This window comes from Tasmannia lanceolata, unplaced genomic scaffold (genome assembly GCF_043159265.1).
Source record: "Tasmannia lanceolata isolate RefF3 unplaced genomic scaffold, GAP_Taslan_0.1 ptg000025l, whole genome shotgun sequence".
Taxonomy (NCBI): Eukaryota; Viridiplantae; Streptophyta; class Magnoliopsida; order Canellales; family Winteraceae; genus Tasmannia; species Tasmannia lanceolata.
The window spans coordinates 14,496,736-14,524,575 of record NW_027518702.1 but is presented as its reverse complement, the minus strand read 5'-3'; the positions used below and the strand labels follow the sequence as shown (position 1 = coordinate 14,524,575).

The window sequence follows — 27,840 nt, the reverse complement described above, 5'->3', positions numbered from 1 at the left end:
AGACAAGACCTCCAAATTCCGTCATAGTCATACAAACCTTTGATGGATATGCATCCTTGGCATGTGTTTTATATATAGAGAAACTGAAGAGTGACAGTTTAACAGAACTAAATGAGAATGTTATGTTGATTACTTGGGGAAAAAAAGAAAATTAGTAGTACTGAACTTTTTGTGCACAACAATTTATATGTAAAATATACAACAAATCCATACGTTCTTCATAAGTTACATGTTTATCTACGGAAAGAATAAAAAAGGAAAAGTGTTCTATCCATAGTTACAAAACTCTCTCGCGTCATCCTTCACTCTTTTTTACCTTTGCGTTCTTCTCTGAGTCTGCATGCCCTATAAAGCCAATAAAAACTCCTTTGACTCTCTCAAGTTATGACCGCATCAAGAGTACTCGGCCGTGTCCACTGGTTGAATACTCGAAGTCAACTAGGATTTGATTTGGCCCACACCCACATTTTTGAAACACTGGTTCTACCCACGGAAAAGAAAAAGAACAGTACAGTTCAATATGTAACACAATTTACGCACATTTCCCAAAGATTCAAACCTCCCATACTGTGAAGCTGATAATTGGCGAAGTTGTTACGAAATTTTCAGAGCACTCTTTGCTTTCCTCGAGAACTGCCTGAACAAGTCCCTGTCGGAGAACGTTAAAGAAAGATCTTCGTCAATAGCATCCTTCTGATAAATCAGCCCAGCAGGTCTTCCCTGGTTTCCTGAGCGATTGGCAACATTGGGTTGTTCCGCGACATCGGGCTCTTCAGGTATATCACGATATAGGTGTTTGAGTATAAACAGAGCGGTGTCAGGATCCCGCCAATAGCTTCTGCACACCCAACAACACTAAATAAGAAAAAACCAACATCAGATATTTTCTAACAACAGAAAGAACACAAAGTATAGGAGACCAATTTTTTGAAAACCAGACCAAGCCAGTCAGAACTGATATTGTTTGGAGAAACTAGCATGGTGTGGCTGTACATTCCACCCTTGAAACTATTTGCGGAGATGTGGCTGGTTCAGGATACTTATGCTTCTTTTTTCTATAAACTTACTAGTAGAAAAGAAATAAAGAAAGAAAATGGGCAGCTCGGTGTTTGGTGTGTATCGGAGAACATTTCTAAGAAAGAATCATCACTGTTTGATTCTCGATCAGTCATGGGATGTGGAGCACACTATATCCCATCACTGGCTGAAATAATTAAAGCAGCCCATGTGTTGGGGCCTTCATCCTGCATGATTGGACAATGAAGACCTTTTCCTTCTGAAAAAAGGTCATTTATTAAAAGTGAAGAAGATAAAAGGATGGATGAGATTGCCAAATACAAAAAGGAAGATATACAGTACGGTAATGATCACTAATCGTTAAAACAGATCGATTAACACCTTCCTTAGCAAAGACGCCAGCTTTCACAATTTAAACATCAGACCTTTCTCTCACAATTCTGGTTAGTTTCTTTCAGTAGCCCAGTAACTTCCTTCAGGTGGGTTTTCTGTCAATCAAATGCTAAAGGGCAATAAATATAGATAAAAAAAGAAGGGAGATAACTTTTTCGCCCCCCCCCCCCCCCCTCCCCCGGCGGGTAGGATTATGCGCCCCCCTTTACGTGAATTGTGGGCAGACTTTAACGCTTTTTGACGTCAGATCACGCTAAAAGGGGGGCTCACAATCCTACAGGAAGAGAAGGGGGGGAGGGGGGCGAAAAAATCATCGCCCAAAAAAGCAACCCTTATGAACTCGGTTTCCTTTTAGTTCTTTGAAAAGTGTGCAAAGCTAGGGATCCTCAATCTGTTGAACTTTTTCTCTAGGATTTTGTTGGAAGCCACCAATTAGCCATTTAGCAGGAAAAATAAAACTAAAAGCATAAGCAGAAAACTCAACTCAACTCAACTCAACTAAGCCTTTGTCCCAAACTAGTTGGGGTCGGCTAATGAATCCTTTGTCCCTAAAAGCATAAGCAGAAAAATAAAAAATAAAATCCTAATCTTCTTAAAAGCAAACTAAGCAAGGCCAGAAAGTGACCTGATACTAGGTATATGTACAAATAGGACTAGTGCTTGGAAGTAAGGTAGCCATACTACAAAGGGACGACAAACAAAGGTTGAGACAACAGCCACTCAGTTGGCTATCCCTTTCAGGATTGACCTATCCAACCTCTATTGGTTAAAATACTAAACGGGAAGTTCATTGTATTATGAAAAACTTTTCATTTGATTTTGCTTTTTTCCAGGATTTTACTTTTCAATAGCAGTTAGAAATAAATATTAAACCATAACCTATCTCTGGACTTAAAAAAACTTTTTTCAAGAACCCGAGTTAAAACCCGTCAACCAACTCCTTGTATTTCTAAGGAAAAAGAAACACCAAACACAACACTCATTTTTGCATAGCCAAACATCCCCCAAGCTTTTGTTCAAGTTTCGATTGAACATATCACACACACACAAATATATATATATATATATATATATATATATATATGGCATTGCTTTTTGCTTTGATCATAAACTATTGTGATTTTCTTACATTTTCAATCTTTAACTTTATCTGATCAATTCCAACTTCGCTAATTTATGTATTTTCTATTGGAGGTTCAGCTGAATAGACCATCACGTCAGTTTAGTGAAGTCATTTTTCATATTGTTGCAAAAGACTAACAAGTATGCACCAGCATGCTAAGATAGAATCAAATGCTCAAAGAAGATTGAGTGTGATGACTTACGTGTGCGATCCTATAGCTGCTATATACGCATACTTGAACGTTATATCCTGCATGGTCAATAGGCAAACTTGAGCCAATGAAATAAAAAACTATATTTGCAAGATTAACATGTATAAAGCGAAAAGTGGAGATGCCAATGCTCCATAAGAAAAAATCTAGAATCTGAACTTGAGATCCCCAATACTTGGTTGCGAAAAGGAGTAGAGGAGTGGCTGCAGAAGTAGAAAGAAGAAGTAACGAGGAGCTATTTTGCAACCAAGAGCATATAATAATAATGAGACTCCTAAGTTGAAGCAGCACCCATTCCCCCACCCTATGTAGGAGCATGGTTTAAAATTTCGGCCGAAATCACCGAAAGTACCTTGAATCGGTGTCGGTCCAAGATTTTCGGCCGAAATTCCGAAATTTCGCCCAAATTTACTTTTTGATTTTTTTTTTCAGGATTATCAAATCTCAGCCGAAATTTTGGCTAAAAATCTGGATTTTTCCGAATTTTTTTTTACCGAATTTCGGCCGAAACTGATACCGAAACCGAAATTTCAAACTATGCTATCATACCTAGTATAAAGCAAGTATATAATAATAATGAGATTCCAAAGTTGAAGCAGCACACACTCACCCACCCTATGTAGAAGAACTATGCTATCATACCTAGTATAAAGCAATCACCTACCACATGAAGAAGCTAATAAATGTTACCAAAACCACCTCCCAATTAAAAGGTTTGTTTCTTCAAAGCTAACTAATAAACAACACGAAAACAAGATGATCTCAAAGAAAACAAGATGATTTCAAAGTTAATGGAGATAGATTAACAAAGGCAAGATGTGTCAGGAAAGAAAGACACAAAAGGCTTGAGACTGTCGATGTGCATCTCTCAGAAAAAGTAATTAAACAGCACGTAAAAAAGAAAAATTCGAACAGTTAAAAGTTTCAAAAAGAGAAGTAACAGAGAAAAGCCAATGTAACAAAGCGGATTACACGCTAAAAGGAACACACATCTCCTTCCACTCATAACCACATAGAATTCTCTTGATAGGACATTGATATTCTCTAAAGTGATGACATTGATTCTCCTATGAAGCTTTTATAGCACACTAGTGTGAAGACATCCTCTTGGACCTTCTTCACTAGACAAATTTACTTACTCCAAGAAGCTTCAATAGTTGGCCCCATAACCAAAAATTGGGATCAGCAGGATGGACAACAAACTATAAATAATCCTCTAGGTCTGCTTCTCATGACATAAATTGTTTGTAACATATCATTTCCCTTTGGTGGGTGGGTGGGCTTGGGGGGGGGGGGGGGGGGGGGGGGTGGTGTGTGGAGTGCGCTGCTATACTTAATATCTTCCACATCCATGTATTGAATATGGGGCAATTTTGATACAAGTGCAACCACCCACAATCAGACTCCTTCCGTAAACTTCATAGAAGGGGAAAACGGGCAATGAGCCCCAAATTGCAAAATATGAGTAGGAAAGCATCATAAAATCTTCTTCCGAACTTCTCAATCCAACCAACTTCAAGCTAGATGGATTGATAAGGAGATTAGTACGAAAATGGATTTGAAAAGAAAGATAATGCGCCAAATAATCTACCTAATATCATACAAATAATCTGCCTAATATCATACGGTTATATGAAATTCTAAAGTAATGCATGACACAGAAAATATATAATGTGGTCATCCATGACCTAAACACTAGCAATGGATTCATGATGATACTCACTTGAAGCACATGATCGACTCGACCATTTTCACTTCCAGTCAATCTTTTCATCATGATGGATCCATAGGTCCTTTCTTTTGCTTCTTGAACATCTTCTATGGCTTCTATATACAACATACACAGTAATAAATCATCAAAAGGGGAAACACAAAGGAAAGAATTGAAAAAAAAACTTCACATACCTTGCATGTTATTCTTATTTCTTGATTGGAACACGTTGACCATTTTCACCTATTGAAACACCTCCAACACTTAGGAGACAAAACTTCTTCACAAGAAATTGAAAACAAATGTCCTAAGTAGTAAGTACATAGAAACATATATAAATTTGTTTCCTAATTCAAATAACATAAAGCAAACCTAGCATTCAAAAAAAAAAAAAAACATAAAGCAAACCTAAAAACTTGCCTAAAAAAATCTTAAAGTACAAATCCCGTAATAGACCCATACCATAACGGTACATGGGCTTTAACCTATGATTTGTGGACACGGACACGGGTGTCGTGTGTTGACACTGACACGGAGGGTAAACCCCCAAAATTTAGAAACGGGGACACGGCTAAAATAGAAAGTATATATAATCATAATTTGTCGATACAGATTCATGTGTCGATTTTCCACACGGATATGAGTTGTCTGACATGGCAACATCTAAAAATTTAGAAATTGTGACACATACATACACATAAAATCATTGATTACTACACAAATACATGTCCACACGCCCACATTAACTCTAACACTCCTAGCAATACATTTAAAAGTGTCCAAAGGACTGTCGACACGGGTGGACACGCGTGTCATGTCGAACACATGTGTCGACAATAAATTCAAATTGTCAGCTAAATCATAGGCTTTAACTTTCCCAAAATCACGTCCAAATTGCGTGATCTTGGACTCGTTGGATAAGTAATCGAAAAACCCATCTAATGAGACCAAAATCAAGTCAAACGGACAAGATTTGATGCCTCAAAATTAGGTTACAAATAAAATAATATCTCCCTCCCAGTTTTCTCAAGGTCATCTCTCGTCGCCTATTGGCCGAAATTTCTCTACGATTTTTAGTTAATTTAAAGCCCAACTTGGCTATATAATAAATCAAATCAAACACAGATGAAATGCAAGCCAACGATTTCAATGCCCTTCCGAAATTTCTCACAGTAACTCGTGCTAGATCGATGATCTGAGGGATCTGATGATTAATCCGACGGTCCGGATTGATCAGATTTTGAATCTAAATTATACGGGTGTTGCTCAAGAGGGATCAATGCGATCTCCCAGCCAAAATCTGAACCTTTTGGAGTTCTAGTTTAGGATTAAGGAAAGCCAGAAAATCAAACATTCTTCTTCGCTCTGTTTTTTGTTTAATGTTTCTGGGAGATACAGTCAATGACTGATAATAATCAATCTCTTCCCACTTCAGTCTAAAAATATCAAAGACCTCAACCGAGAGATCTCTTTGCTGTGAGATCATATGAGTGAGATCATCTCACTACGAGTTAGTTCTAGCTATTGCCTCCCATATTTCATGAGTTGCTCATCTAATGTTTGATTCCATCAAAGAAGTAAACAGGACACAACAGTGAGATTCTCACTTTCACGGTCTCCATAGGATGGGTCACTTACTTTCGGCTCTTTTGATTTACATGTTATATACCTTAGTTTTTTGGCTTCCAATACATATTTTTACATATTAGGCCCATTCAAGGTAATTTGTCCCATTAAGTCTAACTGCGGTGATCATTAGACTTGGGTAGTCATTTTTACTATTTCTCATAGTGGATATCATTTAATGGTAAGATTCTTCTTTCTCCATTATGATTGAGATCACAAATAATAATCTCTTCAAATTATTCTTCAAAGAAAAAATAGATGAAAAAATGGATTGCATTTGATTGTTGTCCTTCATCACCAATCTCTAAAAACATCCACAAAATGTTTAAGGAGGGTTCCAATACGATTTCAGATTGGAACCTGCTCTTATACCATGGTATAAATCAACCTTAAAAGAATAAAGGAGAAAGAGGAAATCAAAAGAAAAGAAGAGATAAAAAGATGGAGTACATGAACACAGAAGAAAGAGGAGGTGAAAGAGAAAGCGGAGGTGTTTGTGTGGTTGGGAGATCCAACCCACAAACTTTTATTTCTTTACACAAATCGAGAAAACCCCAAGGAGGGCCTAGTCAACCAAGTCGCACACTTAAGTGCCTTCAAAACACAACGAAAATACGAAAATACAAAAATATCCCTTTATAATAAACCCACAAAATAAATTCCCCCTGTGAGGCTGTGACCTTGGGACTCTACAAATGATGGGCCCCACCCCATCTACTCTTGATTCTTCTAAAACATATTTCGATGGGTATCAACACAGGTACATGTCTATTCACTCACGAATAGAATCGTTGATACAATAGCTAAGTATGATACTTGTTCTTAATACTTGAAACAAATACCTAAGAAAATAAGAAAGTTTTTTTTTTAATTAAACCATTTAATAAAAGTATTAATTGGTAAAATTCATTTTTATCATACTTTAATTTTTCTTCGCATCTTATGGTTGAAATTTCTGCATATACCTCCGAAGTTTTTTCACCTGATTTTCCAAATAGATGTGTCGATTATGAAAGATTCATACCTATTCCAACTCTAACATACTTGTATGAATGAACATAACATAGCTTCAAAATACCCAAAGAACCAGTTGTGCATCTCATCCTATGTCTGTTTAAATAAGCTCAATATTTCTAAGAGATTAGTCAAGGCTTTATTATTATTATATTCCACATTTCCAGCACTCCTGTCCAACTACTATGATTTCTTTATCCTCAAAATAATTAGTAGCATGCACTTTTATAGTCTTCATGAATGACGGCATTCAGTTTTACATTGGAAAGTGAACTGGTTCTCCAACGATTAGGGTTAGCACAGTTGAATCACTAAACAGTAGATCAATTTTTAGTGCAATTGCCAAAAAACTATCGGTTCTGAAAATAACATTATGTTTTTTAGTTCAATTTCCAAAATACTCAGTTCTGAAAATAACATTATGTTTTGAATGTTCAACATAGAGACTACCTTCATCGAGTTTAAGCGACTCTTAACGGCTTGAGATCGGACAGCTAGATCTTCAGTGAACTCCTGTGTTACATGTAATGAATAAGATTCGATCGTTTATCTATGAAAATAAAAGAAAACTGCTGTCATGCCAAAAATAATATATTGTTATTACTATGCAATAATAATAGCACTTTACCTGAAATCCAATATGCAACCTTCTTCCACCTTTGTGATAAGGTATAATAACAGGGCGTTTGCTGATGTATTCTTTACAGATAAGTGGTTCTACTCTGTACGAAAGCCCACCCTAGGTTCATTTAGTGTGTTCTCCCTTCAAAATATAACTTCTATATACCAATGAAATCAAGTAGAAAGGCTTGTATGTATACTGTATACACACACATTTATACATGTGTGTGCATGTGACATGTTAGCATCTTTTTCAAATAATTTACACTACAATTTCCCTTCTTTATTTGTTCTGAAAATTTAGAAGCCATGGACATTTGAGTTGTTTGCGGTTTTCCCTTCTCCTGGAAGTAAATCCATCTTATCTCTCCAGCCCACCACCAGCAACCACTGTCATGGAAGATGCCATCATCAATCATTGTTTCCGTCTTTACACTTTGTCTCATGCTAAAATAACCTTGCAATATTGAGTTTCCTGTAGCCGAAAAAACTCTATATTGCAGGGTTTTCAGTCATAGAGAAAAGAAATTTGGGACCTCAAAACTAAATGCCGATGTCTTCAAACAGGTATGGTAGAGGGGCTTTCATTGTGCATTGCAGTTTTGAAACTGTGGGGGGTTTGCCCAAATTTTCTTCCACTAATTTGGTGATTTAACACCACATAGAAGGGTGGATCAAGAGAGGGAGAGAGATTTTCCGTTAAAGAAGACAGGGTGATGGTGGAAAGAAGAGCAAATGAAAGGAGAGAATAAAAGAGAGAAAAGTCATACTAAATAAAGTAGCCATGACTTGTAGTGTAACTTTTCATACATATAGAGAAGGCAATTCCTACTCTTAAGAATTTTAGAGAAAATTATAATATACCCATGAAGAAGACACATTAACACTCACCTATATCTGCATATAATATACATATGTGTGTGCATAGGTATGTAGATAAATCACCTTTCCCATCAGAAAGATATTGCGCACTTAACTTTGCACCATCAGAGGCTTGCAATACATAAAGATGTAAAGTTTAATAAGGTGACATGGACGAACCTATATGCCACAGGATCAAAGGGATGAAAAATATTAAACATCTGTCGACAAGCTGGCATCTCTTCACTTATTCCTTCATCTTGCCAATATTCTTGCCCTTTGCCTGAAAAAGAGATAGATCGAATATTTCAGGAAAATTGAACTCAGTGCATTTAAATGCTAAACAGACATGGAACAGAAATTTTATAATTCTCCAAAGCAACATAAAAGTTGGCAAATAAAACGATAACTATTTGCATGTGATACTAAAGAATCAGATAGTCAGCATTCACATGTATAGATTTCGCTCACACTGGCTTAGCTTCCATATGTGGTAACTGATGATTTAGTCAATTTATAGATGGATGTAATGTGATATGGCTATCAAAAGGAGAGACATCACCACCTAGGAATTTTTTTCCCCTCAGTATGCACCCCCAGAACTTGACTAACAGAAGTGACAAGCCAACAACAAACAGTAGAAGATAGGGTATTATAGGACCCCAAGTGTCTAAGAATTGATTCCGATAGGAAATTTCCAGTTGAAACTTTTTCTTGGAGAAGGTCACCTTTACTAATAGGGGCCAGGCTGCGTACGAAGGCTTTGATGACTCAAGGTTCATATTATGAAAATGAGTGTGAGGGAATAGAGTAGATACGTCAACCTAGGTAGAAAATTCATGCAACTATAGGGATCCGATTGACCAGTAGGTCCAATGTAAGTTTCAATGACCTCTTGCATCCCATTGCCACTTTGCCAGAAACTTTTCCATTGTCTGTAGTCCCTGAACCACCATCAAAATTAAAATTTAATAAATTATTAGGAGGATGAGATAATCTATCTTTGGTTTTATACACACCTAGAGAGCTCCAAGCAATTTCCACTTATGCAATGGATCACTTATATTGGAAGACCCCAATATTAAATTCTAGAAATTGCCAAATGGATGACAGAAATCATGACGCCACTCATCAACCACCCCACCAAGGACTAAAGCTCTTATTCTGAAAAACAAATTCATACTCCATCCCTCATTCCATGAGCACCATGCCATCTCAAAAGGTCTAATTTCCCATACTATCTTTCGGATCATGAGGGAAAAAATATTTTCCCATTCCATAAATAGTTAAAATACCTGATACACACTCCAAACTAATTAAGCACATGAAACCACACCTTGGTCTCCACCTTAGAATAAATGGTAGTTGGTTAGCTACCCTGTTTCCCCACAAAAGAAAATGCATATTAATGAATCTAAAGTTTTTCATTAGGACATCAAGGTGTTAACATTATGTAACCACCATCCAACAAAGCACTAGTGCTCTGCAAACAATAGATCTTAATTTGAACCCACCATATAAGAGGAAAGACTTAAACAGGAAAAGATCCATTGGCTTCCCAATTGCACATTCTATTGCCATATTTGCAAGGGAATATGTAGATAGATTCTAAATCTCTTAAGGATTAGATACAGTCAAACTCATTGCCATTATGAATTTCTCATAAAAAGAAAATCATACATTAGTAATTAATATTTCTCCTAAATTCCCAATTCCACACCCCCACTGTAAATAAACATATTTTTATATTGTTCCTCAAAATACCACTACCACTAGTCTATACAGTTTCATGTACGCATGGCAGAAAGGAACACGACCCTCGTAAATCTTAACTCCCTTACCGCCATCCAAAACTTAATCCACATCTTAAACTTATGAACAGTCAAAGATACAGTCTTTCAACAATGCACCCAAACCTACATTATACGCTCTCAGAGCCACCCACTCACCCCCACCCCAACCCCAACAATTTGAACATTCAACAATTCATTAGCACCATACAGCGTATCTTCCCTCTTCAAAACACCCCCGTCATTATCCTAAAAGTGACGCCAAGACTATGCCCCAATAAATCTCCTATTCTTTTAACAACTCCAATACATGAGATGCTTAATCTTATCTCTGGTTACTTTCCCTTCCCATGGAATATCTATAACTAAACACTCTTTCTCCATCCCCTATATCATGTTTGGCCATACTTTGTGAATTATCTTATATCATGGTTTTAGAATTCCACTGACATGTGTAGATTCCAACCATGTGTTGACTTCCGGGGGGACTAAATCCGAAGTAAGTTTGGACCAAATCGGAAGTTTGATTCCTTACATGCATCCACATAACCAAAATCTCATAGATACAAAAAAATATTAATGTATATTTCATTAATAAAATGAGTAAGCTGAAAAGTAAAAGAAATGGCATGATCACCATGTTCCAAAGCATATGAAATATCTCTGTTTAGAATGGATGATACAATTCCAGACATGAGGACAATGCATGTCAGTAGGTTTTTAATCTTTTCAAACCATTATGGTTGTTTGTCTTGCTTATGTGATAGTTTCAAACCATTTTGATCTTTTCAAAACTTCCCTTTTGACCCATGGACTAAGAAGTTTCATACCCCACCTCTTTTCAGGAAAAAATAAAATAATAATACATGTTAACTTACCAACACTCCCCTGCACGTGTGGCCCACTTGGCAAACACGTGGCACATGTGGTCCCACTTTGGGCCGACCATTGAATGTGGATTTCTGCTATCCGGGAGGTTTGAACTCGAGACCTTTGGCTCTGATACCATGTGAAACAACCAGTTACTCCAAAAGCTTAAGCTTTTGGAGAAAGGCATTAATTATCTTTTACACTTTAACAATACAAATACTGAAACCTTTGGATATCTTGAATTGAAAATATTTCTGGTTTAGCTTATCGATTAATTGGAAAAAAAAATTGTAACATAATTAGCTCCCATGTCATCCTAAAGGGCGGCGTGTTTACCATGTCCGACATCTTAGGATGCATCAAGTCAATTCATATACAAGTTCTCAAACAAACCATGTGAGGTTACTCCCTAGATATAGGTAGAACCTAAAAAGGGAACTCTGGTGCCTTGCTTTTGTGAATAAGAGGAAGGAGCAGAAAAGAAAAAAAACTAAAAACTTCAGGGTATCACTGGCTGAATAATTACCAATCCCGAGACGAATATTGCGCAGAGCAAGAAAGACACCTATAGGAGATCCAACTGCAAAGAATGTGTCGACCTGATAGTAGTCAATGTTAAACTTAAGAAAATTAGCAGGCTATTATGGAATGAAAATATCCTTCAAATACAATACAAAAATGTGTATATGGATTGAAAAGAGACATCTGATTCAGTACATTAAATTAACATATACAAACCTACTAGAGAGCAGTACATCATTATAGAGCAAGACAATATAATAAGTGCAAGAAAAAAGAGAAAAGGTGAATGAGGAAAAAGAGAAGTCTCATTTATGTCTACCTTGAACTCAAGCTTAGTGTACTTGATGTAAGGTGTGTAAGTTTTTTGTGTATCATCTTGAACTTGTGAGAGCTTTCTCGGGAAAGATTGCTTTGGAGAAATATTGTCCGCCTTGTCACCTGCTCACCATGTATGTTGTAAGCCTAGTAAAATCCTAAGATATAGGTTTTTTTAATGTATAAGCACCCAATGCAATTAGAAAATGCATTAACATGGAAAAATCCGTAGTTACCTTGATGAAAGTCCTGAGTGTTATCTTCCTCACTGTTAAACAAAATTGAAGAGTTATGACTTGATTCAAGTTCTGGTATTCTTGCTTTAAGAGAACTCACCTGTGGCAATAATAAAATTGCCAAGTTACTAAAATCAAACCTTCGAGATGTAGAATACGAAAAGAAGAGAAAAGTTACAGGAATTATAAAATTTGAGATTATCCCAGACTCTGTTCCTATTTGTGCTTGAATTAAGAAAAAAAAGTGTTTCCAACTTATTGCTGAGTGAGTTCTTCAACCCAAGTTCTTGGATAGTTGAATCCAAAGGAAATAGTCAATATTAAAAGGGACATTGTTCAAAATCAATAATGCAACTCCAAAATGAAAAAGAATAAACCACAGAAAAAAAAAAAAAAAATCTAATTCGGTCTTTTCTAGTATGGATTTCAGATTCTTTCTTACTTTCTCAGATCGATTACTACAGAGTATGCCCATTCCTCTTTATCACTTTTCAAAATCAATAATGCAATTCCACAGTGAAAAAGAATAGCCTATACCAACATTAATAAAAAGACAATTCTGAACCTTGATCTTTTGGAATGGATTTCATATTCTTTCATACTTCCTCATATTGATTGCTATAGACTATAGAGTATGCCCATTCTTATTTATACCTTTAATATAATGAGATTTACATTACCTAAGTTTCAAATAACTGGTTCCAGCCTATGTAATAGGACTCCCTTGTCCATGTTAGATACATTTCAGTTACTAAAACATGGGCATCCTACCAAGGAATCAAACTTCAGTTTTGGTGTGTGATGTAGACTTTAGACCTGGAAATCAGTTTGTAGATCCGAGCTGGAAATTTTGAATTTGGCTGCCAGAAATAAAATTCTTGCGATCTTGATATGGATCTGAGCCGGAAATCAGCTCGGAAACCAAATTCAATGTGGATCTACTGGAAAATAAAATGAATGATCAATAAACGATCAAGAACAACCAAAGAAATGAAGATAAAAACAAGAGAAGATGATCAGAGACAAGAGATATGGAAGGAAACTGAAATTATATTGAAAATTGGATAGAAAACAGTAAGAAAGATGCTTAGCTTGGCGATGAAGTCATGCCAAGAAGAAGAAGAGATGGAAGGCTTTCAATGTGCAGAAATTCCTCTCCAACTTTATGCAAAGATAAACTTACAAGATGGAATTTTCTCCCTCCAATCTAGCGTTTACAAGGGAACTCTTCCAGTCCTTTCAAAAGTTGTCAAAAATCATCAAAATCCCAAATGAGAGATACTCTTACCTATTGATAGGATAGGTGATTCCCTCCTTTACATTCAAATCTCACAACAGGGCCCCTTGGACACTCACTAATTACAAGAATACCACTCCCGTATTAAAACCTATAAACACATAGAAATTAAAAACAATGACCTCACACATTACCTCCTACTATCCCCTAAACGACACCGCTTCTTGTTGCGGCCATTTACCATCTTTTTTTTTTGAAATGGCTCGGCCATTTACCATCTTATTGGAGCATTACTCAATGTAGTCTGGCTCCTCTTATTTTTATATATCTCATCATTATTAATTAGAGAAAGTATCTACTTAATGATACTCTAGGGTAATGATGATCATATTGGATTAGAAAACATAAAAAATAAGAGAAAATTATCATTCCACTCATGCAAAGTTCAACTAATTCAAGATTATTATTACCTCTTCCCTCAACAAGGTGATTAGCTTGGAGTTTTCATTGATATCTTCAGATGTATCCTCCGCTGGAGTTTCTGTATCACCATCTGAAACTCGACTGCTTGCAGTCATGTTTGCATCCAAACCCTTGCCTTCTTGAGAAAACACATAGCTAGAATCCTCCTTAGGACTTTGAATACCACAAGTCTTTGATGGACCTTCTTCCACATCTGGTATGGCAGAAGGAGCCGTAACTATAGAAAAATCTTTAGAATGTTCCTCGGGACTTTGAATACCACAAGTTTTTGAGGGACTTTCTTCCACATATGATACCGCAGAACTTGACTGAAAAGATCGATCAGCTGCATTAACTTGAAATTCTTCATCTTTGACAAATCCTTTGTATATGCACTCTATAGGAAATGGAGAGGACAAACTCACTTGATGGCAGAGGATATCATATGAGAGAACACTTCCTAAAGAATGTCCGTAAATAGAAACCTGCAACACAATTGCATTCAATGACAATCTTCAACAAGTACAAAATCCATGAATACTGAAAACTGAAAGAGTAATTCAGAACAAAGAAAATATTTCTACTAGATACCTTCCCATCATAGCCTGGATTCCTTTTGATAAACTTCATGTATAATCTGTTTAACTGGTTGGAGACCTAGTAAGAAAGAACCATCCCTTAGTCCTGACAACAGGATGCCTCATCCAAGTACAAGTATCTAGAGCTTAGTTGTAATGACCTGGAATCCGAAACCCGGATCATAAATAGCCCTAGATCGACTAAGGGGGCCCACAATACTGACCCAATGTGGGGTCAATGGGGTCGAGGATTAAATTAGTGACATGATAATCCCCATTAAAACACAAAAAATGAAAGTATAAGACCAACGTAACGGTGTGGAATCGATCACCAAATAATACTACTGCAAGATGATCATTAGAAACGAACAGTTAACAAAAACCATGCCATTGGATGGAGATATGTCTCCGCCATGTGTATTGTGTTGCAAATACTAAACCAAGACAGATTTTACATTTAGTCAATAAACAAAATATTTTCCAACAAAGACATTGTTCATGAGAGGAGGAAAAAGGAAAGAAACCCCAAACATCACGATTAAAAGAATATACACTTTGCATGCTACTCACTTCCATTTGAAAGATAAAGGAAAAGCCAATGGGCAAGCAGCACAAACATGCAGTTGAACAATCACCAAGTAAAATGGCCAGTCAGAAAGTAAGCACGGCAACCTCTGATCATATAGATCATGCAATTAGATAGTCTTAGGACATCAATTGAAGTTGATTTTATAGTCAATTAATTCAAAAAGCACTACTAAATTCAAAACTGTTATCTTACCAACTTCTCCAAAAGCTTAAGCTGTTGGAGAAAGACGTTATTTATATTTTATACTTAAACACTCCCCCGCACGTGTGGCCCCACTTGGCAAACACGTGGCACATGTGGTCCCACTTTGGGCCAACCATTGCATGTGGATTTTTGCTATCCGGGAGGTTTGAACTCGAGACCTTTGGCTCTGATACCATGTTAACTTACCAACTTCTCCAAAAGCTTAAGCTGTTGGAGAAAGGCGTTATTTATCTTTTATACTTTAACAAAAACAAAATATTGACATGTATAATATTATCCAACTGCATTCAAGGGCACCGCTTATAGCATCATCTAATGCCCCTATATTTTAAAAGGGATTTGCTAGCATCCATCGCAAAAGGCATTTCACGGATGGACTGTTGCATGTGAGAGCAGCCACACGGGCTCACTTTTCAGCAGATTTTGTCTTCATTCACAAAGTGGCTGCTCTCACATGAAACAGCCCATCCGCGAAATTTCTTCTGCGATAGACGCTAGCAAATCCTATTTTAAAAATATTTGTTCTTCCATTCATAATGTCGCCTAACTGCTTCTAAATCTGCAGCTTCCCCCTCCTACTCCCACTACATGCCTAAGGTGTGTGATATTTCCAGTAAATTTAACAGGCTGTTAGGATACGAGGATTTTAGAATCCAGATTTTAGTTTGAAAACAGTGCAAAAGAGGGTTCATGATCAAGCTGATGTATGCTGTCCTGACAGCGTTTCTTGGATTTTAAGTAAGAAATCCAGGTTTTAGAAATCTCTCCCCCATTGTGAGATTTCTAAAATCTCAAAACATGGGACGATCTCCTGCTCTCTTGCTGTAGGAAAGAAGGGCGAGAAATCAGAAAACGATGGCTGGTCTCTTTCTTCTCTCATCTCCAATCTACAATTTTGAGGAAATCAAATATTCTAAAAGCAGCGTATCCAAACGGCCCCTAAGTGTCAACGAACATTAAGCGTGGCTAATACAGAAATTTGTAGAGAAATTCTTTTTTGACGTAAAATTATATAAGAAGGCAATAAGAATTGTCTCCTGTATTTATGACTACTCCAGCTTTGTCTCTCGTTTGATATCCTAATAAGTATCAGCAATATGAATTGAAACAAGATAAATTGTCTCAATATGGTGGCTTGCCCATATTGAGGATAAGATCTTAGAAGTGGGAGGGGGGTTGAATATTTCTTTTATTCATGCATTGAGGCAAATGATTTCACAGGCTCATTGGTAAAAGGTGTACATATGACGGTTCTAGCCTTGGCGCAATCTCTGTCCCTTTTGTAATATTGCCTTATTTATTTTCTAATGAAGTTTCCCTTTTTCTTCCAAAAATAACAAAACAGGAAAAAGTGCAAACATCTACAAACACAAAATTGAAAAGAAGCAGCCAAAAGTTCAAAAGATGAAACATAGTATACCGAGTTGATTATATCCTGGCAGTAGATGGGACTCATGTAGTATAGTACATCATGGACAGTAGCACTTAACATTTTACGCAAACCTCGAACACCGTCCAGAGTAATTTTTTCTACTGCAGTTTCACCACTAAGCTTCAACTCCCTTCTCCACTGAAAGAACAGAAATATAAGGGAAATTTTGCATGAAAAATACATAACACTCAATCTCACAAACTAGCACAATCAACAAACACTAAATAAGAAAAATAGCTGATTAAACTAAAATCTGAAACCCATCTGCATAAAGGAAATGCGTAAAACAAGTCCATAGGCAATGTATAAGATGAAAATGAAGATAAATGACACAAGTTCACTATTTTTCGTGAGGCGGCAGAACGACCTCAAACTAACCCAAAATAAGTATATAAAACATTTCAAAATTAGCCAGCAGACGTTTGGTTTGCTGATAAAAAAAAGCAAGAATAGGGAGTCCAGCAAATCCCTGAAAATAATGATGAGGAAGTGTGATTCCAGATAATTGTGTCACTCATGATTTTTGGAAATTAGTAGGAAACAGGGCTGATTTGAATCTCCATTCTTGCTTTCCTAGCGCAAACAAACAGTGGATGAGATAGAACACAGAATATCTGTTAATTCCCGCACAAATAGAACGGTCCCATTCAGAATTATAGGAATAGATGCAGTCTAGATAACAAGCAGAATATATAAGGGCTATGAAAGATTAAGTAGCCTGGAAATCAAACACACAAAAAAAACTCGAAAAAGAAAAAAGCTTGCAAACTGATCTGACAAAGCATAATGAAACCATAAAATCAAAAGACGCAAGCTTTAAGAAATAGAATAGCTATGAGGAAAATTGCAAATACAACTACTATAATCATAATACTTCTGATGAGAAAATATAATTACTAATATATATACTGTTCACAGACCCAACCAAAGATGAAGGTGGCTATATTGTCACACAATGACTGCTAGGAGGGCAAAATGGGTATTTTGCATACTAGCATACTGCATATATGTGGTCCTGCTGATTCAAGCACCATGTGATCCAGACCCTTGGGGCTAAAAACATAAGAAATATCACGGGCAACCAAATTGGACCTCTTACTAATAATGGGGGCCCAAACTCCTTTATGTAGGCCGAAGTCAAAGATTATATAAAGTGACTAGTCAAAATGACACTAGGTACATTCAACAACTAAGCTAAAAACAGACATGGCTTATAAAACATAAGCACAATATACAGCAAGAAATAATTTCAAGTATGCCTTCTATACACACCCCTAAAACTCAAAGTGACACAAAAATCTATGGTTTTCATATCATGAGTATTGAACATCAAAGTGTCTGGAAAAAAACCTCATCTAATGCAACTCCACCCATAAATTGGTCAAAAAATGTGAACCCGAAAGAAGAGGGCATCCATCATGGACCTAACTTCCAACCAAAAGCAGTGCACTGGAAAGGACTGAAAGTAGAGTGTCACAAGTATCTCCGATATTTTCAAAATATCGGGTTTTTTATAGTGACATTTTGATAAAATGACAAGTGATAAAATATGATTTTTACTCCTACTTTGTTTTCACTTGGAAAATGATATCATTTTGATTTTCCCTCTACTTCTACCTAGCGTGCATCTAACTGGACCCCAAGTGAAAAGGGTGAGAAAAATCAAGACTACAAAAGAAATTGGTGCATAAGAAAAATATGGCCCCTAAAGGATGGACCAGATTTTCTGTAATTTTTTCATTCTCCACTGGTTTAAACATAATTTTTGATGTCTAGAGGAAAAAGAATAAAGGGACCAATCCGCAGCTAACGAGGTTTGGACCTAACACATTGGTCCATAATAGACCATGATTTAGATGTGATGACTAACAGATCGTAAAAAAAATGTCATTCCATATGAAGTCCAAATGTCCAATGAGTAGTATATCTGTACCATCTCCTCCAGCCAAAATATGTCTCAAGGACAAGAACATTCCAGGGCACAAGGTTCGATTTTCTCAACAAAATCTAAGCACAATTTTTCAACAAAAAGTCAAACCAATGAAAGAAAGGTGAAACTAGCACAAATAAGTAATTTGAATGAAGTCAAATATCTAAGCTCAATGTACTAATAACAGAAACACCAAAAGTGGAAATGACCTGATTGGCCTTTTCTTATGCTTTCTTATCAAATGAAAGGAACACTTCAATATATATATATATATATATATATATATATATATCATTTTTCCTACATAAAGTGTATTCTTATAGGCATAGCCAAATTGCAAATAACCAAATGCAAGATGTCCCTTTTCATGATTGAACAAAAATACATAATAATATTGGAAAAGATATGCATATTAATACAACACAGACACAGACTTCATTTACCTGGCAAGGAATAAAGAGAACCCTTTGGGTATTGCGCTGGTATGAAGATAGATGACGGTCAGCAAGATTGGATGTGATATGACGAAAATCACCAACATCATCTACGAAATTGGCTTTCTCCAACCTCTGACCAATACCATGAACCATAAAAACTAGATGACGGACAGGAACCTGGGATAAGAAATGGTGAAAAGATGTCCAATTTCAAATAGCTGCTGAAGGTTAATACGGTAAAAAGGTTAAGTATCAGAAAAACCTTATGCAGTAAAAAAAAAAAAAAGCAAACAAGGATAGTAGAAGTCAGTATATTTCATCTATTTTCTTTCTTTTCTCTTTATACTTTTGAGAAACACATCAAGTATATATAGATGCCTCGTCATAAATACAAGAACTGGGCATTCCCCCTTTGCCCTCTTTATCTTTTGGTTCTACTCTTGTTCAACAGCACTACCGAGAAAAGTCTGCATGGTACGAGAGAAAGTTCTAACAGAATTAGTTAAATCTATGATAGGAAAAAGGAGGGGGAAAAGAGAGCTTTGGCATATTCTACTCTTTTTCTACAGCACTACCATGACAAGTTTGCATGGTGGGAGAAATTTCTAACAGAATTATTTAAATCTATTATAAGAAAGAGGGGGAAAGGAGAGGTGATAGGGTGGAAGAAATGAATGGAAAAATGGTCCACCGGATTAAATAGAAGACCAACCCAAGTTGGACATAAAGGATGGGCAGACGTCTGATTATCCATATATAGTTCTTAAACTCCATTTTCATTCAAGTTAAAAATATTCCTCAAAAAGTTTTAGTTCAGCCAATAATAACATTGAATATGTTATCTAAGCATATGCTTAGAAGTTAGAAAGACATGATCTATAGAAAAATGAACATATAAGCTAATAGGTAAAATACAAAAAGAACTTAAAACCCGATTTATGCATCCTGTTCTCCATATTAAATTTACATGCATTAAGCCAAATAAACAATAGAAAAAGGTGATACTCCACAAACTTTCAATGCTTCACATAGAATGCTAATAAGAAGAAATCCTATAAACCAGTTTCTTTAGGGATAAAAGCGAATTCCAAGTGATAAAGTGCTGACCTGGAAACAGTAGTCATCCATTTCCTCTTCTTTCTGCTGGCGTAATTCATCCTGAAAATAGAAAATGACTTGAAACTAGATTCCCATTATAATTCTTCCCTACAACTAGGTGGCTAGCTTATTTCTTCATGATATATAAAAAAAATTTCATTCTCTCCTGAATTGGTTAAATAGGTGGTCACTAGGAATCCAAAAACGAAACACCAAAATATTCACTTGAAAAAAAAACATAATGAAAACAAACAAATAAAAAAGTTATGCAAAAATGAAGCAAGAATAGATACATATTTACATCTATACAAGAAACCAGCATGCGCTATGAGCGAAAAAAATTCACAAAAAACACTTACTTTTATGAGAGGTAAAAATAGAGTGAGAACTTAAAATGTAAGATATTTAACAGCTATGAGCAACAAGCACAAGCAAAGGTGCGTGCGCATGGGCGTGGGCGTGGGCATGTGTGTGTGTGTGTGTGTTTGTGTGTGTGTGTGTGTGTGTGTGTGTGTGTGTGTGTGTGTGTGTGAGAGAGAGAGAGAGAGAGAGAGAGAGAGAGAGAGAGATTTTAGAGAGGGTCAATGGCTACACCCCCTCGGTTGGCAATCCAAGTTCTCTCATTACATCTAGGCTGAGAAATTTAATAGCTTATGGGGAGTTTCACATTTATGGTGCTTTAAATAGCCTCAGGTGGCCATCCAAGGAAAGTTTACATTTATGGTGCCAGGGACATTTATATAAGATATTTAATAGCTAAAGGGAAGTTTGCATTTATGGTGTTTTAAAGAGGCTCGGTTGGCCAGCCAAGTTTTCTCATTATATCTAGGTTGAGATATTTAATAGCTATTAATTTTACTATAGTATTGCACATGTAAATAAATGTTATTGTAGTGTGTTAAATGACAACTAGTTTGGGACAGAGGCTTAGTTGAGTTGAGTTGAGTATTGCACATGTAAATAAATGTTATTGTAGTGTGTTAAATGACAGGGAGCATATCAGTTGTATCACCCTTGTATCAGTCATATCGGCTTCCATATTGGTTGTATCACCTTCGTATCAGTCATATTGGATGATAAACCATCCATATGTTTAGGAGCCCTATTGGAAGATACACTTGCTATTTTTTGTGAGCACTGATACATATCAGACCCCGCAGATACAGATATGTATCAGCTAATACATATCTGTATTCGGAACCATGGTGGAGACTGCATCTGTGTGTTTGTGTGTGCATATGTGTTTTCCAAAGACAGCAAAGTAATTTCATGCAGAAAAGATGAACCTGAGTCGGTTTTAGAGATCCGGATGCTGAAAATCCACGCCTCAACTTAACATCATTTCCTCTCATACCAATAACATGAGAAAATCCGGAGGTATCAATACCTAGCCAAGCCTCCCAAGTATCATCTTCTCCTGTGAAAAGAGCATGTAGACCCTGCACAAGCCCAAATGGCATTAGCCACATCAGGTAATCAATGCACTTCTTCTCAGAAACAATACACACACACACACACGCGCGCGCACACACACACACACACACATTTACCTGGGTAGCGCCATGTAAATCAATTCGAGCAGCAAACAGCCCTGATGGCTGAAATGTCCTACGATGCCAAACCTGAATGGAACAAACAAAAGAACCACTTTAATACATATCTAGGTGAAAATATGCAATTTTAAATAAGCACAAAAAATAAATCTTAAACGAAAGTGAAATGGTCAGGTAATTGGAACTATTCACTTTCCATTGGCAGCTCAGATCAATTAGGAAGAGCAAGGAACCAAATCTTAATTCCACAATCCAATCCCTTCCACGTTTGCTCATAAATGATTGAAGGCAGTTGGATTTGAAAACATCTCCCAAAATGAGAGCATTTTAGCACTAGATTTTCCACATTCAAGTTCACCATAAGGTTTTGATACAGAAAGATAATGCCAAAATTTCCACATTTAAATTTACATACCAATTCCCAACTTATGTATTGATTAATTCTATCATCCCATTTCTAGCATTTATTATCAGTGGACAAAAGTTCTGTTCATAAAGTCTAGTCATGGAGCTCATTCACACTTTTTCTCATTATTTGTTATCATTCTCTAAGGACATAAAGGGCATCTCCAGTTTGTTATCCCTCTAGTCAAGAAGATTCAAAACAACGAGTTCCCAAGTGTGCTACGTAAGTGTATGCATTAAATTATTAATTAAAAACTAGAGGGGAAATCCATTTAAAGACTACAAGAGTAATTTTAATACATTAAAACAAAAATGAAAAATACCAGATGATAAACTTTGCATTCTGCGATACCTGACAACTGTATGCAAACTCCAACTGCTCAGCAACATCTTCTCGTAGAGGGAGCCAGTCTAGACCATTTTTGCGAGCGAACCAGTGACCCCTTAATACACGCCGATTCTCCCCGTGCCAATAAACAGGAAAACAATGTCGCTTAGCCAACTCTACCTGCAGTTGGCTAGTGTTTTTATTTTCAGAAAAGAAAATGAGTGGGGAAAAAAGATTTTACCTACAAAAAGGGCGAAACAGATGAACAAGCTGGACTCAAAACAATTCAGAAAGAATTAGCCTCTTAAAAGTTAAGGAAACTTCTACCAGACCTAAAAATGCATTATACATTTTTGAGATATGACTTAAATTTTGGACGCAGATGCAAATCCTCACATATTGTACTCTAAAAGAACAAGCAAAAAAAAAAAAAAAAAAACTTGAGCTTGTCTTAGCCCCATAAACTTGTAAGAAGCACCACACTGCAGATATAGTATGGATGTGGCATCTTAAACTCTTAGAATAATATCACATATGAAGATTTTTTATGATAAGGAACCTAACTTTAGTTTATGCTCAAGAAACCCTATCCAACATAATTATACAAAATATGGAAATATTATATCAGCAGATAAATGCCAAGTCACAAAACTTATGGAACTTCAGCCTCGGGAAGCATTGTTGTTAACTTAGCCGTCAATTCTGTTTCGGTGCCCATTCCGTTCCGAGATTGGAATGTTCTGGCATCCCTCACATTACATGTAGAAACCCCAAGAAATACCTTCTCAAGTAAGGATCAACCACGATTTGCGGTGAACGTAAAAAAAAGAAAGTGAGAACTACAATCACACAATGTAAGAAGACGAGATTAAGTGGTTTGGCAGTGTGCCTACGTCCATGGGATAAGAGTTTTACTATTTCGGTTTTAAGGTTACAAAACTCTCCTTATTCTTGGCCAAGAAACTCAAAAGAAAACCTAACCTCTCAAAACACTAAAATGTGGCTTATATATCAATGTCACTGCATCGAAAAAATTACGACTTAAGTGGAAAACCGAAAATTAAATTTTCCTTCTGTGCCCCATGCACCCCAGCGAGCTGACCGCGCAGCTCGACCTGTGTGCGAGTCGCGCACTTTAGTCCGTCAGGGTCCTGTATAATGCCATGATACAAGACATCTGCACAACATTACGGAAAAGACATCACAAGATTTGGAATTTATTTAAATTTGATTCTTTCTTCTTCTTTGTTAAATGAAAAATATTTAGACAGAAAATGGTCCCCTGGGTGTAGAATGCAATGCAAAGCCTAGTTATATTCTGATGGACCCCAATATGAAATTGGCCAAGGACAAGGGGGAGTTGTTCGGAGATCCCAGTAGACATCGTCATCTCGTTGAAAAGCTTATCTACCTCACTATCACACGTCTGGACACCTCCTTCTCTATAAGTGTTGTCAGCCAATTCATGAGAAGTCCTACTATTGAACATTGGGAGGTTGTTCAGTGCATTCTTAGGTACCTTAAGGGAGCACCCTTACATTAAATAAAAATGACCATTTATGAGTAGAAGGTATTTTACATGCAGATTCGGTAGGGTTTCCTTGGTATTTTACACGCAGATTCAGTAGGGTTTCCTTTTAACATGCATTCAACCACTGGAAATTGTTACCTTTCTTGGTGGAAATCTATTTACCTGGAATGGTAAGAGGCAGAATGTGGTTATGCAATCTAGGTGCAGACCCATAACTCATACAACTTGTGAATTAGTATGGTTAATGATTTTAATGGAAGAACTGAAATTCAAGGTTCATCGGCCTATAAAGATGTGTTATGACAATTAAGTTTCTATGTATATTGCAAGTAACCTTGTGTTTCATGAGAGGACTAAACACATTGAATATATACCAGCTTGAGGTGTTCAAGTTGTGCGTGGATGACATCTATACACCAGCTTGAGGACAATGTTGAAGAATTTACGTGACATAGAGAACACTACCTCACTCATGAATCTTTTATGTCACTTAAAGTCTCTTAGAGCTAGTGGTTTTATGTCAACGTGGTACGGCTCATCACTTGATAGCCCTAATGACATACTTAGAGTACTTTTGGTGAGGATATGTCTGTGAAAAATTCATGGAGTGGTAGCTTTAACCTACACGGATTCTTTCTCTCCACTTCTCTTCTTATTCTCTGTTCTTTTCTTATTCTTCTTCCTATTATTTTCTTCTACTTCTATCATTGAACGTTCGTGCATAGTTGAAGGTCTTCCAATAGTAACAAGTATAAAGAAATGGTGATGTTGATGAAACTATTTGAAGAAGACAGATCTTTGCTATTTTAGCCAACCAACTTCACCAATAAATTTTAAAAAAAAAAACGATAATGTTCATAAAACCAGATGAATAAACATGGTCGTCGTTATTTTGACGCTCTGTTTTTGTAATCATATTACTCACCGAAAAATAACAGAGTGGAGCTCAAGAAGAAAGAAGAAACAATATTCACATTTCAGAAAAAGGGTGAACTTTAGCCTTTAAGCGCAAGGAATACCTCATAAAGCCCTCCCTTTACAGGAACACCAACCCTCTCTTCATCAAGTGCATAGAGTTGAGTTGATTTAGATTTAGAAGAACTCAATTTTGGTTGCATGTCCGAAGGAATATCAGAACCCCTGGCAGGTCCACTTGGACCAACACTACATTCTGCGTACTCTCTCCACCAACCAGAAAGCAATTCATCCTCTCTCTACAAAGATGCATGGCCAACAAAATATCAATAAACACTCCACTCAATTCATCTAGTAACTTACGTTAGGCATGTTCAAAAATCAAAGAAAAATAACACTATACATCCATCAAAGATCAAATAACAGTTATAAAGAATATATGAAGACACAAAGAGCAGGCCCAACCAGGTGATAATAGATCGTCTATACAAAATTTCAGGAACAAACCACAAATACAATTAGAAGAGTGTACACTAAGAAGGGCAGGAAATTCCTTGGTCTATTCTACAATGATATCCTAACAAAAAATGTATTAAAATGACCAGAGAATGACATCTCTAGGCATAAGCAACTGGCTATAAAGTAAAAAGTTATGACCTGCAAGAAAGATGCCTCTATTGCAAGAGAATCCCTCACACTGAATCGAAAATACTCGCTCTTTCCAACAGTCTCCATTCGAGGAACTGAGGCTGCTAGCTCTGTACAAATTTAGCAAAAAAGTCATCAAGATATAGAGAAATAAATAAATAAACATTAGCATCTATAGAGTTTCATATACATGAATTTTCATCAGTTCAAGGATTTTGTAAGCAAAGAAACACTAAATTGAAGGTGTCCAAAATCCAAAAATCATTTGATTCCTCAATTGATCTACAAAACCTAACTAGGACAAACAGTCTAGCATCCATTGCCGCTGTTTCTCTCTAGTTTACTCAATTAAATTGTTCTTCACTAATACCCTTTCTTCGCATTAACAAGTCTTCGACACCTCAGGAAATACAAGGATATTTTTTCTTTCTGAATGTTCAAAATGGCAGGATTGATTCACTTTGTTTATGTAACTAATTATTTTATATTAGACCAAATGGGAATAATTATCTTTGGCGGGTTATGTCTAACCTCTCAAAGGGAAAAAATGTAATCGGGTTTCCTTGGTGGTCACACTCTAATGCCAAGCAAATAATAGGTGTTTGTCAAATGCAAAGAAAAAGAAGCAGATGAAGAAGCCAATGAGGCGTATATATAGGCAATTGAAATAATATGGAAATAAAAATAAGATGGAAATAATGTCCGTAAATCTAAATAACATGGAAATAAAATCCCTAAAACTAAATATCATGGAAATTAAATCTCTAAAACTAAAGTAGCATCTACTATCCTCATCATCAAGTCAATTTGACCTTACAATTTTGGGTTGAATAGACTAACCGTTTTCGGCTAGAGATACTTTGCAAAAATACCATCTGACATCTTCCCCATCTGAAGGGCTTCTTGTTTGTGCAAGATACTTCTCCCTACCCGTAGAATGCTCAATCACATTCTCCAATTTCGCAATGTTTGAAGGTGTGTTCCTCAACAAATCCAGAGATATCTTCTCAACCTCACTAGAACCCGCCTCTTCAGATACCATGACCATAGTATCCCTCTCGCGTTCACCGCCATTTGTAACTGTATTGGACATGGATACTCTAAAATTCGCTTCGCAATTCGCCAACCAGAGGATTCCAAAGCAATTCTATGCCAAATTCACACTAAAAATGATGATGAAAAAGAGTAGTGAGATTTGGAGGAGTTCTAAAAGACCCAAATAGGAAAAAAGCGCTAAAGAGACATTCGAAGATGATGTGCGCAGTAACTCTTCGAATTCGATGAAAAGAACGAACTAAGAAACTAATTTCAGCAATGAAATGCTTCGAAACCCAGAAGGGGAAAAGATTAAAAATTAGTAAAAAAAATAAAGAAATTGAAAATCGGTTGAGAGAGAAAGAGAGAGAGAGTCGGTGTGGAATGTCAGGTAGAACGGGGATGTGATAGTGAGACCGAAGAATGGCCGTTACCGTTCGCTTGCATTCTTTGCCTCTTTAGCAACGCTCTCCGCTAACGTGCACCGGGGGTTCTTAAATCCCCTGTAACGTGACTCTCGTTCAACAGCCGCGAAATTTGAAGTCTCTTCTTGTTCTCGCGCTTAGTACGAGTAGGTTTATGATGGGCCCCACACCATCAAGACATGAGGTGTAAAATGGTGGGCCCACCCTAATGGATAGGTTTGGATAGATTATGGTGGACCCCACATCATCAATCCCATTGGGGTATAACCGTGGGCTCCACCTTATGCAATCAATTCTTAGTGCACGATGGTGGCCCCACCCACCAAAACTTAAGGTGGACCTGGCAAACGGGTGGGTTGGGTGCGGGTCAAAATGATCCGCATTCCTACGGGTCAGCAACCAGGTGACCCGTACCCGGTGCGGGTGGGTTGGGTCGACCCGCGGGTTACCCTAATGTTTTTCTAAAACAGAGTTTTTATTGGGCGGTGATAAATTCACCGCCTTCTATGTATGAATTCACCCCCTAATTTTCAAAATGGATGGTACAGCCTACACCATAGGATGATCCAAACTGTCCATTTGATGGGCCACAACGTAAATAGATCGTGCCCCAAAAATCATTGCCATAGGACGATCTCAACCGTTCGATCTATAGAAGTTTTCATATTGTCAATCCCTCTTTAGATCAGAGGGTTAGAATCATCCTATGCTAATGATTTTTTC

The 27,840-nt window shown here is 36.8% G+C and overlaps 1 protein-coding gene across 4 annotated transcripts; it reads right to left on the bottom strand.

The window, feature by feature from the left end:
- Window positions 1–155: 155 nt before the first annotated feature.
- On the bottom strand, window positions 156–27,133 carry LOC143857691 (phospholipase SGR2-like). 4 transcript variants are annotated; one of them, XM_077368128.1, is made up of 22 exons: window positions 26,498–27,123; window positions 25,667–25,767; window positions 25,114–25,308; window positions 22,588–22,743; window positions 21,828–21,899; window positions 21,564–21,716; window positions 20,287–20,337; window positions 19,186–19,356; window positions 16,801–16,950; window positions 14,601–14,666; window positions 14,435–14,494; window positions 14,018–14,338; window positions 12,311–12,410; window positions 12,079–12,197; window positions 11,764–11,836; window positions 8,758–8,860; window positions 7,724–7,817; window positions 7,546–7,608; window positions 4,650–4,698; window positions 4,468–4,571; window positions 2,736–2,782; window positions 156–838 (listed from the first exon to the last, which is right to left on the bottom strand). In XM_077368128.1, exons 1-22 carry the CDS (start codon window positions 26,748–26,750, stop codon window positions 595–597), a joined length of 2,745 nt encoding a protein of 914 aa, XP_077224243.1. In that variant the 5' UTR covers window positions 26,751–27,123; the 3' UTR covers window positions 156–594. The 4 variants fall into 4 exon arrangements, with proteins under 4 accessions (XP_077224243.1, XP_077224242.1, XP_077224241.1 ...); XM_077368127.1 differs by having other exon boundaries at window positions 156–855; window positions 14,018–14,494; window positions 26,498–27,126; XM_077368126.1 differs by having other exon boundaries at window positions 14,018–14,494; window positions 26,498–27,124.
- Window positions 27,134–27,840: the final 707 nt, after the last annotated feature.

Bases quoted from the DNA above. Each gene is read 5' to 3' on its own strand.
- LOC143857691 (XM_077368126.1), bottom strand. From the start codon at position 26,750: ATGTCCAATACAGTTACAAATGGCGGTGAACGCGAGAGGGATACTATG. The intron at 7,609-7,723 runs GTAAAGTGCTAT...CATGTAACACAG, and splicing joins GGTTGCATATTGGATTTCAG to GAGTTCACTGAAGATCTAGC. The intron at 4,699-7,545 runs GTAGTCTCTATG...GTGTTTCAATAG, and splicing joins GTCGCTTAAACTCGATGAAG to GTGAAAATGGTCAACGTGTT.